At 42.0% G+C, this 17,954-nt stretch overlaps 1 protein-coding gene across 1 annotated transcript; it reads left to right on the plus strand.

Moving 5' to 3' along the window:
• The first annotated feature begins 239 nt into the window (after positions 1–239).
• On the plus strand, positions 240–17,668 carry LOC140370414 (serine palmitoyltransferase 2-like). The gene is made up of 12 exons (XM_072457561.1): positions 240–558; positions 2,088–2,276; positions 2,778–2,932; positions 3,854–4,002; positions 5,051–5,175; positions 6,202–6,295; positions 6,394–6,499; positions 11,241–11,460; positions 12,648–12,774; positions 13,267–13,402; positions 14,432–14,561; positions 15,610–17,668. Exons 1-12 carry the CDS (start codon positions 400–402, stop codon positions 15,727–15,729), a joined length of 1,710 nt encoding a protein of 569 aa, XP_072313662.1. The 5' UTR covers positions 240–399; the 3' UTR covers positions 15,730–17,668.
• The last annotated feature ends 286 nt before the right edge of the window (positions 17,669–17,954 follow it).

The following is a 17,954-nucleotide window of genomic DNA, read 5'->3' on the forward strand; positions in this document are numbered from 1 at the left end:
CTTGTTTGCTGCGTGTGCGTGTGCGTGTGTCTAGTCACATTTTTGGAGTGGGGCGACACCCATGGGCGACACCCATGACCCTGTGCCAGATGCAGGGGGGGCACGGGCCCATGAGTCCCGGGGGTTCCGGGTCCACTCGAGGACGAGCTCTGCATTGACTCTGCAGACACAGCTCACATGTTGGCGTGTGAAGAGTGTTAAAGAGGGAGACGCCCCCGCGTGAGCGCGTTCAAACATTAGACAACATGAAATCTGTTGTGCTGCGATTGGTGCGCTGCCGCTGAGCGTGGCCCGCCGCGCGCTCCCCGGCCCCGGATACTGTCACAGCTCTGCACCGCTGTCAGCCGCCGTCCTCCTACATGAGAATTCAGACCGCGTCCTCACAACTGTTGGCTAACAATGACTGAGAGCTTCGCCACCACCAAACCGATTAACGGGACTGCGCGTCACCGCGGGACAAACGGACTGAAGCCGGAGGCAGTCGGCTGTAAGCCCGGAGTCCATGAGCGGCGTGAGCGGCGTGAGCGGCGTGAGCAGTATCACGGGCTGTGCGCGGAGGTAAGGCCCGGGAGGACTCTCTAAAGCTAACGCGCTCCCCCACTCGGAGTCACTGTTATCAGCAGTCCTGCTCCGGTGGCAGGGCACACACTGGACTGTTCATACTGGACTGGAGATTGTTTCACAAATGCGATCATAGATGCGTGTGCTCGAGTCCCGGGACAGGCTGCTGCTGTGGGATCATAAATATCATATGATTGTCATGTGCCGATGCAACTTTAATCTCATCTACCCCGTGTGCCTTGTTAAACTGCGCCACACGTAATCTTTCATCTCTAACTCGTTTTTGGAGTCACATTTGCTTAGTTTTTTTGCTGATAAATAACTATGCGAAGTCTGTGCAACAGCTGTTCACGAAGGTGAATGAGACCGTTTGTGTCTCGTTTGGAGTTGTAAAAGAGGTCACTGCCTCATATGTGCCAGTGTTTCATTATGTGTAGACTGTAGACTGCAACTGTCAGGTTTGCACTGTTTTTACACTTGTTTGGTCCTAATGTGCACTGTTTTTGTCCAGGTTTAGGGCTGAATTTACTTTATTCACAGTTTTGATCCTGTGTGAACGCACCCATTTGCCTGCTAGAGGTTGCCAAGTAGGCTATTATAGTAAACTAGTATAGACAAGTGCAAATCAGTGGCATTCAGCTCATTACTCCTTATAGCAGCCTATTCTTTAGTGAGGTATGTGAAGGAGGCATCACATGCTCTCAGGCCATGAATCTGGACCAGTAATGACAAGGAAAACACACTTCCTGTTTGGTAATGTGCTGTAGGGATGTAGGTTATTAGTCAGTCAACCGGTTGAGCATGTCTAAAAGTCAATCAAAATGTACCAATCGACTAATTATTTTTGTGGGTTTATAACGATTCACACCAACTTTTCTGTTAAACTAGTTCTTTTTGGAAGAGCTTGTGGTCTTGTGAGTTCAAGTGGGTCTATATTTGGTCAGATCATAGAAATACGGCATAGCTGTTGCCCCCTTTTATTCGATTAATCAATGCACTTTACTTCTACACTTTACTTAAGTACATTTTACAGTTAATACCTTTTACTTTTACTTCACTACATTTGAAAGCAGGCGTATGTACTTTTTACTTCACTACAATTCAAAAATAAATAAAAATAACTTGTTTTGATTGAGGGGCTTATGGGGACATTCTGCTTCAGGGTTTTGAGTTTAAGACCTCTCCTTGAGCAAACAAAAAGCAACATAAAAAAGAAACACCACTCTAAAAGTAAAACAAATTTAAACATGTGCTTCTATACTTTTACTTTTTAAACACGACATTTTTCTTAGTACATTTTTGCTCCTGTATCTGTACATTGACCTTAAACTGCAGTACTTCTTCCTTCACTGTGCACAGGGCATGACTTATGTTAGAAATAGAAATATTATAGTCAACAACATCCCTACTAGCGAAGAATACACACAAAATTAGACAGTTAGAAAACTCAAACTATGACTGTACAGCTATGTATCTTTTCAAGTGAATCATCCCATTATTATTGATTCCTTTCTTGTAATGAGCAGATCACTGAACCACCAAATGGCATGCACTATCGACCCTTTGTCGAGTCCTTCGAGAAGACGCCCATGTCGGTGGCCGTGCTCACTTACATGGGCTATGCCATCCTGACCATATTTGGGCACCTGCGTAACTTCCTGCGCGCCTGGAAGATTGAGAAGTGTAACATCACCGCAGAGAGGGACGAACAGAAGGTAGGACTTTCATTGCCAAGGCTTTTGCACAAACATTTGAATATTTGCTTTTGCATTTTACTTGTGACGTAATTGAGCTCGGCAGTCCTTTAAACCCTCCTGCTGTTCCTGAGGTCAAATATTTAGAGTTTAAAGGCCTGACAGATGCTAACCAGCTCTGTTATAAGTAATGTCCATAATGCGGTTGGTTTCAGTCCAAAAAGCTCAGTTATAACTTGACATTTAGCAAAATATTTTAATAACTTAGCAGTGTATAAAGTTTTACTAATAGATTTTAAATAAATGATTAGTTTCCTCATGATTTGCCCCGAGCAAGCTTTATTTATTTATTTTTGGAAAGTCTATGGGAAAAAGTGGTGGGTGGTCACAATGACTGTTAGCGTTTCCTAGAGGTCGATAATAAAAGGAAGAGGAAATCCATTTCCTGAACACCGTATGTCTTAACAACTCAAAACATATTAGTCATCGACGTGGGTCTTTTTTCTTTCAATTTCTCCACAGGACTTTGTGCCTCTTTACCAAGAGTTTGAAAACTTCTACACCTGGAACGTGTACACTCGAGTGCGGGACATCCTAAACAGGCCAATATGCAGCGTCCCAGGGGCCACCATGGATCTGCTGGAGAGGACGTCCCACGATTACAACTGGACTTTTGAGTAAAAAATCATCCTTTTTGTACACGCCTCTGAAAAAATATGGAACAATGTAGTAGAAAGTTTAGTATATATTTAATTAACTAATTAAAAAAAAGTATAGTTTTCTCCTATTCATTTTAAAAACATGGCGATTCATGATACTTATGAAATTAAATGTTGTACCTTTTTTGAATCAATCAGTTGTGACCGGTATCCATCTATCCATCTATCTATCCATCTATCCACCTATCCACCTATCCACCTATCCACCTATCCACCTATCCACCTATCCACCGATCCACCGATCCACCGATCCACCTATCCACCTATCCACCTATCCACCTATCCACCTATCCACCGATCCACCGATCCACCGATCCACCTATCCACCTATCCACCTATCCACCTATCCACCTATCCACCTATCCACCTATCCACCTATCCACCTATCCACCGATCCACCGATCCACCGATCCACCGATCCACCGATCCACCGATCCACCGATCCACCTATCCACCTATCCACCTATCCACCTATCCACCTATCCATCCATCTATCCATCTATCCATCTATCCATCTATCCATCTATCCACCGATCCACCGATCCACCTATCCACCTATCCACCTATCCACCTATCCACCTATCCATCTATCCATCTATCCATCTATCCATCTATCCATCTATCCATCTATCCACCGATCCACCTATCCACCTATCCACCTATCCACCTATCCATCTATCCATCTATCCATCTATCCATCTATCCATCTATCCATCTATCCATCTATCCACCTATCCACCTATCCACCTATCCACCTATCCACCTATCCATCCATCTATCCATCTATCCATCTATCCATCTATCCATCTATCCATCTATCCATCTATCCATCTATCCACCTATCCACCTATAAATGTATCTGTCCATCTGTCTGTCTAGGTACTCAGGGCGAATAGTGCGTGATGTGATCAATCTGGGCTCGTACAATTACCTGGGCTTTGCAGAGAACTCTGGTCCCTGCTCTGAAGCGGCGGCGGCGGTTACCAAGAAGTACGGAGTGGGAGTCGCCAGCACCAGGCAGGAAATGGGTACAAGCAAACACGGAATATTATATTGTATTGTATTAGCGATAACTGCCGCTTTACTGCTGTTGTTAAACCAGTAAGCAGCTCCCTGAATGAGATTATCAGACACATGTGCACTCAAAATCTCAATGTTATCAAGTTCTAGTGTGTCATTGAGCAAAGAGGAGAAGTAGAAGGCACATTCAGAAAAGGTTAAACAAATATCATTCTAATCGTACATTTTGACTAAATATTTCTGAACAGTGAGCCATGTCTGCATTACTCTCTGCAGATTAGGTAAATGTATATTGACTATTGTTATAGGGTCTCCAGGTACCGATGTAATGATCTACTTTAGACTTACTGTAATTGGTAACTATTAACTAGAAGCCATAGGAACCAAAATATATTGTGTATAAAATGTGTGCATCATGTGATAATTTATAATACCAATAATAATAAAACCATATTATTAACAAGGGCCAAAATCCATATAATTTACACAACAGTTATGATTTGACAATAAATATTACCTGATAACATATTTATTTTTATTGATTGATTGTTTAAACTGTCAGAAAATTGTGTCAGTTCAAAGGTCAATGGCACTTATTGATGACATCACAGAGGGATTCAGTTTTAGAACTCTGCACTACTTCATGTCATTTTAAAGTTTTATTTTTCAAAATGTCTTCACAAACTGCAACTGTAAAACTATGATGAATATTCAGAGGTTCTATCCCACCAAACTTATTCATAATTAGAAAAGTCATATAGACTTTAAGCAAAGAAAGTTCATTTGTAATAAAAATCTTTCTTGACCTAAGGTTACATTGTGAATGAACAATCCATTGATAGACCAACAATTAAGTCAGTTAAAGGAATTTGAATGCACTATATTTATGCCTCACATGTTCAATATATAATTATTTATATATTATCTAATATGTTTCTTTTAAATAGAAATGTAAAAAGGCATTTGTTGTTGTTGTTATTGTTGTTGTTGTTGTTGTTATATATATATCTGTATAAAGTGTTTTGATGAATGATTTCCTTTGTACCTGTGTTAAAGGAAACCTGGACCGACACGATGCTCTGGAGAAACTGGTCGCTCGTTTTCTGGGAGTGGAGGCCGCTATGACTTTTGGGATGGGGTTTGCCACCAACTCCATGAATATACCTGCCCTCACTGGCAAGGTACTCTTGCCCTTTTACACATGTGACCATATGTATTCATACTACTTGTGAAACCAGCAGTATTTTAAAAACATTATTCCTGCGTCACTTTCTGTATATCAATTGAACTTTTATGGGGTCTGAAGTCCTGAACACTTTACTACCTGATTTAAAAGTGGCCTTCATGTGTTTCCACTGCGCCAACCACAGTGGCCTGTAACAGAACATTGCATACTTCCTGTGCCAACAGTAAAACCAAAACAGAGGTGTTTCCTGTCACGACCACTCTCTGCAGCTCAAATACCTCAAAACTGTCTGATGGGTTGAAACATATAGAAGATTATATGTATTGTATTGACATTTGTGCCATACAAAACTTTATGAGCTTTTAACGATGCCATAATAGTTTTCACTTATCATTAACTCGCTCTAAGTTGTAGTTTAAGTGATTCATTTATGTTTGACTAATCCTGTATTGCCCTGGATTTGAGGCATGAGTGCTCAGAGAGTGTCTGTTTTCACCCCGTCCCAGGACAGGGCAGTGTGCTGTACTTGTAGAAATGAAGTGGCTCCAACTTTCAATTATTGAGCCCTTTTCCATAGATATTATAGCTTATAGTGAACAAAATGTAAACTCATGACTTACTGTGAAACACCACTGCTAGAGATAAAACATATAAATAAATATGTTTTCTGCATCAAGGGGGAAGTATTATGCCCAAGGACGTCAATGACAAGCCCAGAATAAAAAATTAAAAAAAAAAAACATTTCAAAACGTCTACCACATATCTTTCAATGCTGCTGGGCCGACCTGTCTCACCTCCAGAGTGTGAAGCAGGCTTGGTCTGGGCTTGAGCTGGAGGATTTTTCCCATTGTGCATGTTTTTGAGTTGATGGAGGAGACAAGAATGCCCGGAGGAAACTCACCCAGACACAGGGAGTAGCACGCAAACTCCGCACCGAAAGGACTGGGTGTTGAACTCAAGACACTCTGTGAACTCTGGAATTTCTCCTAGATTCTAATTAGACTGTGTTGGTTCCCACAGGGCTGTCTGATCCTGAGTGATGAGCTGAACCACACATCTCTGGTGCTGGGGGCCAGGCTGTCCCGCTCGGTCATCCGGGTCTTCAAACACAACAGTGAGTCAAAGCCAACCCAATATGACACACACATACATTTTACCAGCGACTCTCTGTCAAGAAATGTACAAATAACATGTTTTTTTGTTTCATGTCAGATATGCAAAGTCTGGAGAAACTGCTCAGAGAAGCTATAGTCCATGGTCAGCCCAGGACACACAGGCCGTGGAGGAAGATCCTTATACTGGTGGAGGGCATCTACAGGTACTGGCAAAGCGGTCTTACAGATGAAGGCTATGGGCTGCAGCAGATTTACACGGCGCTGTATTTTTTGTGTGGGGGGAGGGGGGGGGGGGGGGGGGGGGGGTCAGGGTGAAGTTGGAGGCAGAATGGATAATGTAAAACGTCTTCGTCTGCACAGAATTGGCCCAAATTGTTTCAAGTAGTTCTATTTACTGACTTTTCAAATATCTTTCCGGTATAAGCTCAATAACACACATTTCTAAAGAGACAGGACAATTGTTACAGCTACAAGCCTAAATAAAGGTGTGGTTACAGTCAAACCTGTTCAATGCAGCTATTTGTTCACTGTTTTGACCACCAAACTGTGGCAAAACTAAAAAGAGCTGTTGGTTATTGAAGGGAGGATATGTAGAATGTGCATTTAAAATTCCATAAACTTGCTTTGTCCATTCAAATCTAATTTCGCTTTTATTTTAATGTAAGAATTTTAATGTAATCCATTGTGTTGCCAAATACGGTCTATAAACTGAAGGAAAAACATGAAATGAAATTTCCCCATGTGGGACAATAAAGGAATATCTTATGTATGTGAAGCCACGAGAGCACTTTGTTTAACTAGTAAAGTAAAATATCCCAATATGTCTTCAATGCTTAACAATTTTGTACTAGGATTGTAACTCCAGCCACAGGGGACATTTAGTAAGTAAGTAAGTAAGTAAATTTTATTTATATAGCACCTTTCACAGACAGAGGTCACAAAGTGCTTCACAAAACACAGAATAAAACAATAAAAACACAAAAAACTTACAGTGAACAATACATATACAACAATATACAGTAAAATCAGTCCGTAAAACAAGTGCATTTAAAAGGCTTGACTAAATAAAAAGGTTTTAAGCTGACCCAGTAACTGAGTCCAGTGACCGTAGGGAGAACGGAAGATCGTTCCAGAGTCTGGGGGCAACAGCCTGGAAGGATCTGTCTCCTCTGGTCCGAAAACGGGTGCGAGGAACCAGCAACGGTTTCTGGTCCAAGGACCTTAGTGAGCGAGAGGGAGCGTATGGTTTAATCAGATCGCTGATGTACGATGGGACCTGACCATTTAAAGCTCTAAAAGTCAGAACAAGAATTTTAAACTGTATCCGGTAGGAGACCGGCAGCCAGTGAAGGGCTTTAAGAATGGGTGAAATGTGGGCCTTCTATTTGTGCGGGTTAAGATCCTCGCTGTAGAGTTTTGGACCAGCTGCAGACGAGAGAGTTCCTTCTTGTTAAGACAGGAAAACAAACTGTTACAATAGTCTAAACGTGAAGACACAAATGCATGAATTATAAGTTCCAGGTCATTTTGAGACACCATTTTCCTGAGCTTAGAGATTTTCCTCAACTGAAAGAAACAGTTCCTCGTCAACAGCTTGGAGTGGTGCTCTAAAGACATGTCTTTGTCAAAGACAACACCCAAGTTTCTAAGACTTGGTTTAGCAGTCTGGCCTAAAACACCCAAGTACTGGTTTATCCCTGGAATGGCATCATCAGGGGCAATAATCAGAGTTTCTGTTTTGCCAGCATTTAGCTGCAAGAAGTTTTGCTCAGCCATTGTTTATTTTGCACTAAACAACTGACCAAGGAGTTCAGCTTCTGGATCTCAGAAGGTTTAAAAGAGCAATAGAGCTGAATATCCTCAGCGAACAGGTGATAGGACACATCACTAAACTCTTTAATGATCATTCCCAGGGGAATTATATAAAGCAGAAATAGGACGGGACCCAAGACGGAGCCCTGAGGAACTCCACACAACAGATCAGCTGAGTCGGACATTATTTGGTTTGCAGCAACACTAAAGCTCCGACCGGATAAATATGAGGAAAACCAATGAAGAACTGACCCCGATAGTCCAATCAGGTCCCTCAGTCTGTTCAACAGGATATGATGGTCGACAGTGTCAAAGGCTGCAGACAGATCCAACAGAATTAAAACAGTGCATTTCCCAGAATCAGCAGACATCATAATGTCACTGGACACTTTCAGCAATGCGGTTTCCGTAGAATGATGTTTGCGGAAACGAGATTGAAAAGAGTCGTGAATGTTTGACTGATCAAGGAAATCTGACAATTGTTCAGAGACCACCTTCTCAAGGATTTTGGACATGAACGGGAGCTTTGATATGGGTCTGAAACTTTTGGGGTCTGTCGGGTCCAAGTTTGTTTTTTTCAGTAAAGGCTCAACTATGGCATGTTTAAATGGACCAGGAAACACACCGGTAGAAAGAGAGAGATTTACCATTTTGGTAACCCAGGGGCCAATAACATCAAACACTTTGAGGAAGAGCCTGCAGGGAAGGGCATCTGATGTACAAGAGGAGGGTTTCATCGTCTTCTAGAGTGACAGGCTTAAAAGAAGACCAGTTTTGGGAAACAGGCTCCACAGAAACAGGTTTATCAGACAATGGGAGTGGGATTTGGTCTTTGATCATCTTGATCTTATTGATAAAGAACCTGAGGAATTCATTGCTGTCAGCTTTGCAGAAAACAGGAGTCACTGCAGCTGAAGGACAAACAATAGAATTTATAGTGTCAAACAACACTTTGGGGTTTTTCTTGTTGGATGTTATTAGCTGGCGGAAGTAATCAGATCTGGAACTTTCCATCATTTCATTGTAAGATGATACAAGATCTCTGAGGTGTAACCTATGGACCTCAAGACTGGAGGTTTTCCACAGACGCTCAGTTTTCCGACATAGTCTCTTTAGGTTTAGGATATCTTCATTTATCCAAGGACAAGCTTTTTTCTGTGTTGACAGAGTGGATTTTACAGGTGCCACCTGATCTAAAATGGATAAACATTGGCTGTTAAAGGAATTAATTAAACTGTCCACATCAAGACAATTCACAAACAAATGAGGATCAAATACAGCAGAAAATTGGGCGGCTGTATTTGCAGTGATAATGCGCCTGTGAGACCTGATGTTTGAGGGCACAGGCTCAGGAGAAAAGTTCAATTCAAATAAAACACAGCTATGATCACTCATGAACATCCTCCACACAGAGGTTAGCAACACTCAGGCCAAGTGAAAACACCAGGTCTAAAGTGTGTCCCTTTTGGTGAGTGGGACCTGAAACATGCTGCTCAAAGTTAAATGTTTCGGTCAAGGTTAAAAGATCCTTTGCAGGGCATGATGAGCCATCGACCCAAATGTTAAAATCCCCAAGAATTAAAACATTTTCCAGCTTTATAATAGAAGATAAATAGTCACTAAAGTCCTTTAAAAAGACAGCAGCAGGACCAGGGGGCCGGTAGACTAAAACACAGTAAAAAGGACTTGAAGAACCAACCTTAATCATATGTGATTCAAAGGAAGTGAAAGTGTGTGAGTCGATGACTTTACACATGTAACGGTCCTGGGACACGACTGCCAGACCTCCTCCACGTCGACCAGGGCGAGGCATCGCAGAAACGGAGCAGCCAGGTGGGCAGAGTTCATTTAGATGAATAAACTCACCCTCTCTCTGCCATGTCTCCGTAAGACGCATGAAATCAAGGTTTTGTCTTGTAAAAAGTTCATTCAAGGAAAACGCTTTGTTGGCAATTGAACGGGCATTCAACAAGCCGAGCCGGACCGTGGATGACGTCACGTCCATCGGTTCAGCTGAGCGCAGCGGGACCTGTTGAAGGCACGCCTTACGGTCACGTGATTCCCATCTGTTTCGCCGGTAAGCCGACGAAGACAAGGAAGGGGACGGTGGACCCCAGCGCTCATAATTCCAGCGGCGCGCGGGCTCCAGGAAAACAGCCGCCACATCCTGCGCAGGCTCCAGGACCGGTACGGCCCCGATGGCCCGTGCGGGCAGCGGGAAAGCAGCCGCGATGGCCCGTGCAGGCTCCGGGAAAGCAGCCGCGATGACACGGGCAGGCTCCGGGAAAGCAGCCGCGATGACACGGGCAGGCTCCGGGAAAGCAGCCGCGATGACACGGGCAGGCGGCGAAGACGGCGACGGCGAACAGCCGCAAACATCGAGGAACGGGACCAGGCGTAGGCACCGAGCACGTCTCCCAAAGCCCAGGCTCGTGTGCTCCGAACACAAGGCTCGTCTGCGCTTGACTTGCACACCAGACCTTGTGCCTCGTCTCCTCTGCTTCCTCCTCTTCCCCGGGCCTCGGGACAGCAGCAAAACGTCAGGTGAGTTGGGTGGACAAACAAGCGGTGGCGGAAAGGCTTGTTTGTACCTGTCCCATGTGTCGAAAAGCGACTCCATCGTCGCTTTGATGTGGAAAAGTGCGCCACGGTCATAAACCCGCACTGCAGACACACAACAGACTAATGTCTGGGCTGATAAAACTGCATACGATGTAATGATCGTCACAAATAAGCGGCATAACAAGAGTCGAGCAGTGGCGTGGCCGAACACAGGCGCCATCTTGGAATCATTCCTAACTAAATCCATTTAGTATTGGTTTTAGGTTTTTTTACAACATTATTGGGTTGTTATAGTTAGAGAAACTGCATTTTTGTTGCTGAAAATCAATAGCAATAATAGACTGAAAATACTTTGACAAATAACGAGCCAAAAACCTTTCCCAGAGTCCTCTTCTGTTTAGGCTCCTCTTCTCTCTCACCATCTCCTTTTCTGGGAGAAGAGATTTGTTTGACAGAGCTGATTTAGTCTGCCTTTACACACGGCCTGCTCAAGTTACATGTTTGCTCCCGGTCCAAAAGCACGTCAGAACATGTGCTGAACAACACTTAACAGCTGTTCTCCTCCTGCAGCATGGAGGGCAGTATAGTGCGCCTGCCCGAGATGATCGCCCTGAAGAAGCGTTACAAGGCCTATCTATACCTGGACGAGGCACACAGTATCGGAGCCCTGGGGCCACAAGGCAAGGGCGTGGTCGACTACTTCGGGCTGGACCCTCGTGATGTGGACGTGCTGATGGGCACTTTCACTAAGAGCTTTGGGGCCGCCGGGGGATACATCGCAGGGAAGAAAGTAAGAACCAAGTGCTTTGAGGTTTTTAATAGAAGCTCTACAGTTCTAGGGAATCATTCACTGCAGACATCAATGTCCTTATGGTGCTATTGTAGAGCTGTTTGATGATGTGTTTATGGGAAATGGCTGAATTCTATCCAGAGCTTTTATGATTTAATGGGCTGAGTTAAGCATCAAGTATTCATTCATTCAGACTGACGTTCTGACTGAGTCTTGAGGCAATCAGAGTAGCGTCAAGATGTAAAATATGATTTAAAAATATACAATAATAATAATAATTTATATATAGATGTCACATCTTGGGCTGACTTAACAGTAATAATTTGATTTTAAATAGGCTAAATGACATTTAATTTTAGTGTCATTCACAGACTGTGACTGCCTTTCTTTGTTATGTGAAGCTGAAGAAATGGCACAACACAGTTCCTCACTGCCCTACATATGAGCCTCTGAGTGCTCTTCTCTCCCTCTGTCCCTCGTGCGCAGACAGGGCAGGTCAGTCCCTCCTGCGCAGACAGGGCAGGTCAGTCCCTCCTGCGCAGACAGGGCAGGTCAGTCCCTCCTGCAGACAGGGCAGGTCAGTCCCTCCTGCAGACAGGGCAGGTCAGTCCCTCCTGCAGACAGGGCAGGTCAGTCCCTCGTGCGCAGACAGGGCAGGTCAGTCCCTCGTGCGCAGACAGGGCAGGTCAGTCCCTCGTGCGCAGACAGGGCAGGTCAGTCCCTCGTGCGCAGACAGGGCAGGTCAGTCCCTCGTGCGCAGACAGGGCAGGTCAGTCCCTCGTGCGCAGACAGGGCAGGTCAGTCCCTCGTGCGCAGACAGGGCAGGTCAGTCCCTCGTGCGCAGACAGGGCAGGTCAGTCCCTCGTGCGCAGACAGGGCAGGTCAGTCCCTCGTGCGCAGACAGGGCAGGTCAGTCCCTCGTGCGCAGACAGGGCAGGTCAGTCCCTCGTGCGCAGACAGGGCAGGTCAGTCCCTCGTGCGCAGACAGGGCAGGTCAGTCCCTCCTGCGCAAACAGGGCAGGTCAGTCACCTGTCTGCAGTGGGATGGCACAGAATTGGTGCTTCACTGCTGTAAATACGACGTTCAAGGAGAAGACATACTTGCGTTACTTCTCGTCACTGTAGATCACTTTTACAACCGCCGGCCCACGATGGACTTCAGACTAACTGCTTTGTTCTGGTTGTAGGAGATGATCGATTACCTGCGCTCACACTCCCACAGTGCCGTCTACGCTGCCTCCATGTCTCCTCCCGTGGTGGAGCAGATCATCACTTCTATGAAGTGCATTATGGGAGAGGACGGCACAACTATTGGTAACTATAATTTTGTTTATATCAATGCTCATTGTTTTAAATTAAATTATGTTGTTTTAAAATTGTGTATATTAACTTTAAGCTCTAAAGTTCATAGTCATCCTCTTGTTATTGCAGCCGGTGTAATTTTTGCTCTAGGCCACCAGGGGTCAGTGCAAACTAATGAAATCTGATCAAGTCTTACCCTTCTGGTCTTTACTCAAGTATTTAACACTCACTAAGACTTTAAAAATGTCATAAATGTTTTAATATTTTTCACAAAGAAAACAAAAACATTTTGAATTCACATTGTTTTAAGAGTTTACAGTTTAACATGTTTGCGTCTTATTTTCTTTTGAGTGACAGTGAATGTATTGATCGTCTCATGGCACTCGCATGTTCTCCATTCTCTGAATTCATTTTGACTGCTTATATTTTTTATTTTCTCTGTGTTAAATAAGTTTCAAAATCGTCTTTATAATATTGTACTTCCTTTCTCCTTGTCTTCCTCAGGCATTGATCGTATAAGGCAGCTGGCAGAGAACACGGACTATTTCCGAAAACGTCTTCAAGAGATGGGCTTTATCATTTATGGCAACAATGACTCGCCGGTGGTTCCCTTGATGCTCTACATGGTCGCAAAGATTGGGTAAGAAGAAGAAATCACATTTACCTGTCATGCAGTTGACTCCTCTGCTAACGTGACGGCAAATGTGTGTTTCCTGTTTTAGATCAGAAGTTCACATTGTCGTGTGCACATAAATAACGCATTAAAAAAAGCATGTATAATTAAGGAATTGAATCGTAAAAAATCTACATATATTACTTATTTATTTTCACACTCCAAAAACATACATGAGATTTTATAATTACTTGTGTGTACTTTTAGTTTTTTATACAATATGTCTGTACTATGGATGTCAAGACTATTGGGTTGGTCGATAATCGTGATTATTCAGGTCACAAGAACCAAAACATCATAATCGTGACATTTTTAGAAGCAGAATTTTATATTTTTTGTTCAATCTATTAAAACTTCATATCTGGCAGTTTTTGTCACATTTAACTAAAGAAAAGCCGCACCCAAACTTCTGGACAGTATCATGTTAACCGACCATTCAAGATTTCACTGTTGTTTGGTCACAGTCTCAATAATCACAATTTTATTTTTATTTATGTATTTATGTATTTATGTATTTATTTATTTATTTATTTATTTATTGACATAGCATTTACATTGGACGAACCAGATGCAATGTTTTAATGTTTCAATGTTATAGCAAAATAAGCTCATTTTCAACACCTGTCCATAGGAGGCTTTTAGAATTAAAACAATACAAAATGTACAGACTATATACAATACATCTCATTTTATACATCACCATGTGCACAGTCCTGTCCTGATTTCAGCCACTGCTTCAAACACCTAATAAAGATGCTCATGTCAGTCTGCAGTTTTAAATGTGAGTTCCACAGTCGGGTTCCAGCAGAATAATCACAATAGCACAATAAGCACAATAATCATCACACTTTGATATCGTGACATCCCTAGTCTGTAAAAGTCTGTAAAAGTAAACACACAATACATCATTTATTTTGTACATGGTGTTCCTGCTAATATGAGTGGAGGTGGCCAAATGGAACTGAACCCGCTCATATTGCGTTCTTTGTTCCACAGAGCGTTCGGCAGGGAGATGTTGCGGCGGAACATCGGCGTGGTGGCCGTGGGATTCCCGGCGACGCCCATCATCGAGTCCCGCGCTCGCTTCTGCATCTCCGCTTTGCACACGCGAGAGATGCTCGACAGGGTAACTCGTATAGATGTCATTTTGAAGCCCCGGGATGCAGGATATTACATTTGGCCCCTCGCCCTTCAGACTAATCTTCAAGTCCAGTTTTCATCCTTTGTTTTTCTAAAGAACGCCCACACGCTCCCTTTGCATTGTTAGGCCTTGTTAAAATCAGTCAGGTCTGATCAAGTCGTCTGATTTCTTGTGGATTTCGGTGGTTCTTTCGTGTCCTATTTGTGAAACTCCTCTTAAAAAGTATAAAATGGTATTGGCAATCTGCATCCCTTAATTGCCTTTCTGTTTTTCAAACTGTAACAAACTGAAAGGGAAAGCTGTACAGGCAGCTGTGGTTTTTGGCTCGGGGACGGTGTGTGTGGGATGCACAAGAATGTCCTCTCAAGACGATACTTGATTTTGTTTTTTTGTGCCTGATTTATAACGAGAGCCGTTTCAACAGTTTGCATTCAAGTGTTGACCTAAAGCAGTTGTTTGTGTTTCATTGAGTTGCTGAGGGCAAAAAGGTTGTTGGTTTAATCCTTGTGCTGGTTAAACTTTAGACAAACTTTTAATGATCCAAAAGATTCAAGATAACTCAAGTTTGCGTTTTGGGCTCACCACAAGGCGGTGCTGTGTACAATATATATGCATTCATGTTGTAAAATAATACACAGCTTTACTTTTGACTTGTATTTGAGCCTGACATCTTGTGCATAACAAATGTTGAGGCTCAACCATTGCTCTTTTCCTTTTCTTACACGTTCTTTCTCATGTTTTCATTGCCGTCATTGGTTTTCATTGTTCTTGGCAACTCCTAAATTGTCCCGACTTGAACCCGAATCACATCTGTTTGATATTTGTTTGGTATTTTAGTCTGTGTACTCAGTCTGTGTGTGTTTTTCCTGCTAATCTCGCCTAAGCAGCAGTATTCACTTGTTCATGAGAAATATATCTTAATGAATTTACACTAATGTGATGTAAAACCAGTGACTTGTTATGGTTATATTATATTTTGTACTGTACCTAACCATGTATTGGCCCTTATTTAAAACTCCTCTTTTCTCTCCAGGCTCTGAGCGTCATCAACGAGGTGGGCGACCTTCTTAACCTCAAGTATTCCCGTCGGAGAATACGACCATCTTTGGTTTCCTCGTATGATGACAATTTATTGGAGGACATTGATAAGTAACAGTTAAATCACTGTCAAGTCCAGACAATAGGAGATTGTTGTAAACCTTTTCTAGGGAAGGTTGTCTCTTATTTTGCTCATTTATATTACGTAATGTCAGTCCTTTTTGTACAACAGTATTTTGCTATGTAAAGTCTTTTTGCTATAATAGTCTATGTTGTAAAATGACTATTATCATTTCTAAATGCCAGTGCTCTTGGGATGAATAGTGAGGTTGTGAATGTATTGATACCATCTGTGGAGAAAAATGCTGCAAACACGGAAATTCCAAAGTCATCCAGAATAAACCAAAAATGTATCACAGGCGCCAAACTTGTGTAAACTTTCCTCAGAAGATTCTCCACATTGTGAGTTCATTTTAGTGTTTATTTTGTCAAGTGCCAAAGGGCTCAGCAACTAAGATAAAGCAAATATTGCATTTAACTCTCCTACATTAGAATACCCAGATCGTTGATGTTATTGTACTGATACGATTTTGAATCATCAATAATATTGTGCTCTAATTACGGCACGTCATTTCAAATCCAGAGTTAGGCCAAATATAGACTCATAATGTTGGTTTCACATTATTGGTAATTACTGTGGCTTTTACTATGGTTTAACAAGTGCCATTTGGATGAGTAAGATGCATTCACTTTCACTATTTTATCATGTCCATTTTGCTACATGAATCTTGTCATATTCAGTTGACAAAGAGTATGTGTGTTATCAACTATCATCCCCTTTAGTTATATGGTACAATTTAAACCTAAAGTCATGTATCCCATGTGGATGGACCTATTCGTTGTGCATGTATAAGCCATAAGAATTCAACACAATTTTCCAAGTAAATTCACCAAACAGAATCACATTGATGTCACAATAACAGCAACATTCAAACACACGGCACTGCAAAGCACTGAACTATGTTCAATCTGTTTTTATGTATCTGGAGACGATTGTTTCTGATTATAAATGACTAAATACTGCCCAGCTCTTCTTAATGAGCTGACTAGAGGACAAGTACAAGTTTGGTACTGTAGTTGTAGTATCTGTGTTTGTGTGATAATGGTATGTTCACCAATCGTTTGTTAAGTTTAATTTCACAATCATCTTCTATTTTAGATGCTTTCTCTAGTATGACAAAAAAGAAATTATCATTAAATTAGAAAGCTGAAGACTCAAAGATGATTTAATTTGGTTTTATTTTATTTGGGGTATATTGTGATCAGAGGTAATGACAACACATGACTGACTTTGAAATATAATGAACTGCACTTTTATCAGAAAACGGTCAAACAAAACTTCTCCAGTGCTGCATTGTATCCATTATTCCTAAATAGTCCTCTTATTTCAGTTTTGTGCAAAAGACTGGGCTAAACTTGAATGAATACATGTTTTATTAGATAAAAGTATTAGTCATTTTTGCACTAATCAGATCAGTTTACGTGCATTCACACTTTTGACTTGGTTTGGTCCAGGTTTAGTCTTATCTTAGTCACATTTGTTTGTGGTGTGTGTGCAAGTGTGAGCGCAGCCTGATACAAGATGCAAACTAAATATTGCAGCTATGTTTTAAATGCACTATACATGTGTCTGTTGTTGAAATACACTGTACAGGTTTGTCACTACAGTAACACTTAGGATAATCTCATGACGGGGGTTAGTTATAGGAAAATGCTCTTCATTTCCAAAATAGCGACCTCCCCAAAGACAAAATTAAATATGTATTTTTGTAACGCAATCATCTCCCATATTGGATTGGCGTTTTCCATTTATTTTCATTTTTGCATCTTAAACCATGACCAATAACTCGATATACAGTGCCTTGAAGTTGTCTTTTGTTTCACCTCACTGATTTGTCTGTATTGCCACTTCAAATGTTTGCACTTTGACTGCAGGTTATTCTTCTTTGTCATAGCTCTTACATGCCTCTCAGTAATAAAATAAAATAAAAGTGTTTTGTATTGTTAATAAGTGTCTTTATGCCACTGTTCCGTTTTAGATTCTGTGAAAAGGTGTTTTTTTATTTCCCAAAGCAGTGATAGAGTATTTACAGTGAACAAACAATCATAAGTATATACAAGATACAAATACCTAACAATACAACACAGCAGACATGACATGCTCTTCTTGACGTTCTACCCAACTTCTTCTTTTTGTTTATGGCGAGTGGCACTCAACTTTTATGTGCATTTCCGCCATCTACTGTTCTTACTCGGTGCTATGTCCAGTTCTCATGTACA

The sequence above is a fragment of the Eucyclogobius newberryi genome, unplaced genomic scaffold (genome assembly GCF_026437365.1).
Source record: "Eucyclogobius newberryi isolate DKJ021-1_F unplaced genomic scaffold, fEucNew1.0.hap1 SCAF_21, whole genome shotgun sequence".
Classification (NCBI taxonomy): Eukaryota; Metazoa; Chordata; class Actinopteri; order Gobiiformes; family Gobiidae; genus Eucyclogobius; species Eucyclogobius newberryi.

What these genes read in the sequence shown, in the direction of transcription:
- LOC140370414 (XM_072457561.1), top strand. Translation starts at nt 400, where the DNA reads ATGACTGAGAGCTTCGCCACCACCAAACCGATTAACGGGACTGCGCGT. An exon ending in GATACATCGCAGGGAAGAAA is followed by an intron (nt 11,461 to 12,647) that starts GTAAGAACCAAG and finishes TTCTGGTTGTAG; the next exon opens with GAGATGATCGATTACCTGCG. An exon ending in CGCGAGAGATGCTCGACAGG is followed by an intron (nt 14,562 to 15,609) that starts GTAACTCGTATA and finishes TTTTCTCTCCAG; the next exon opens with GCTCTGAGCGTCATCAACGA.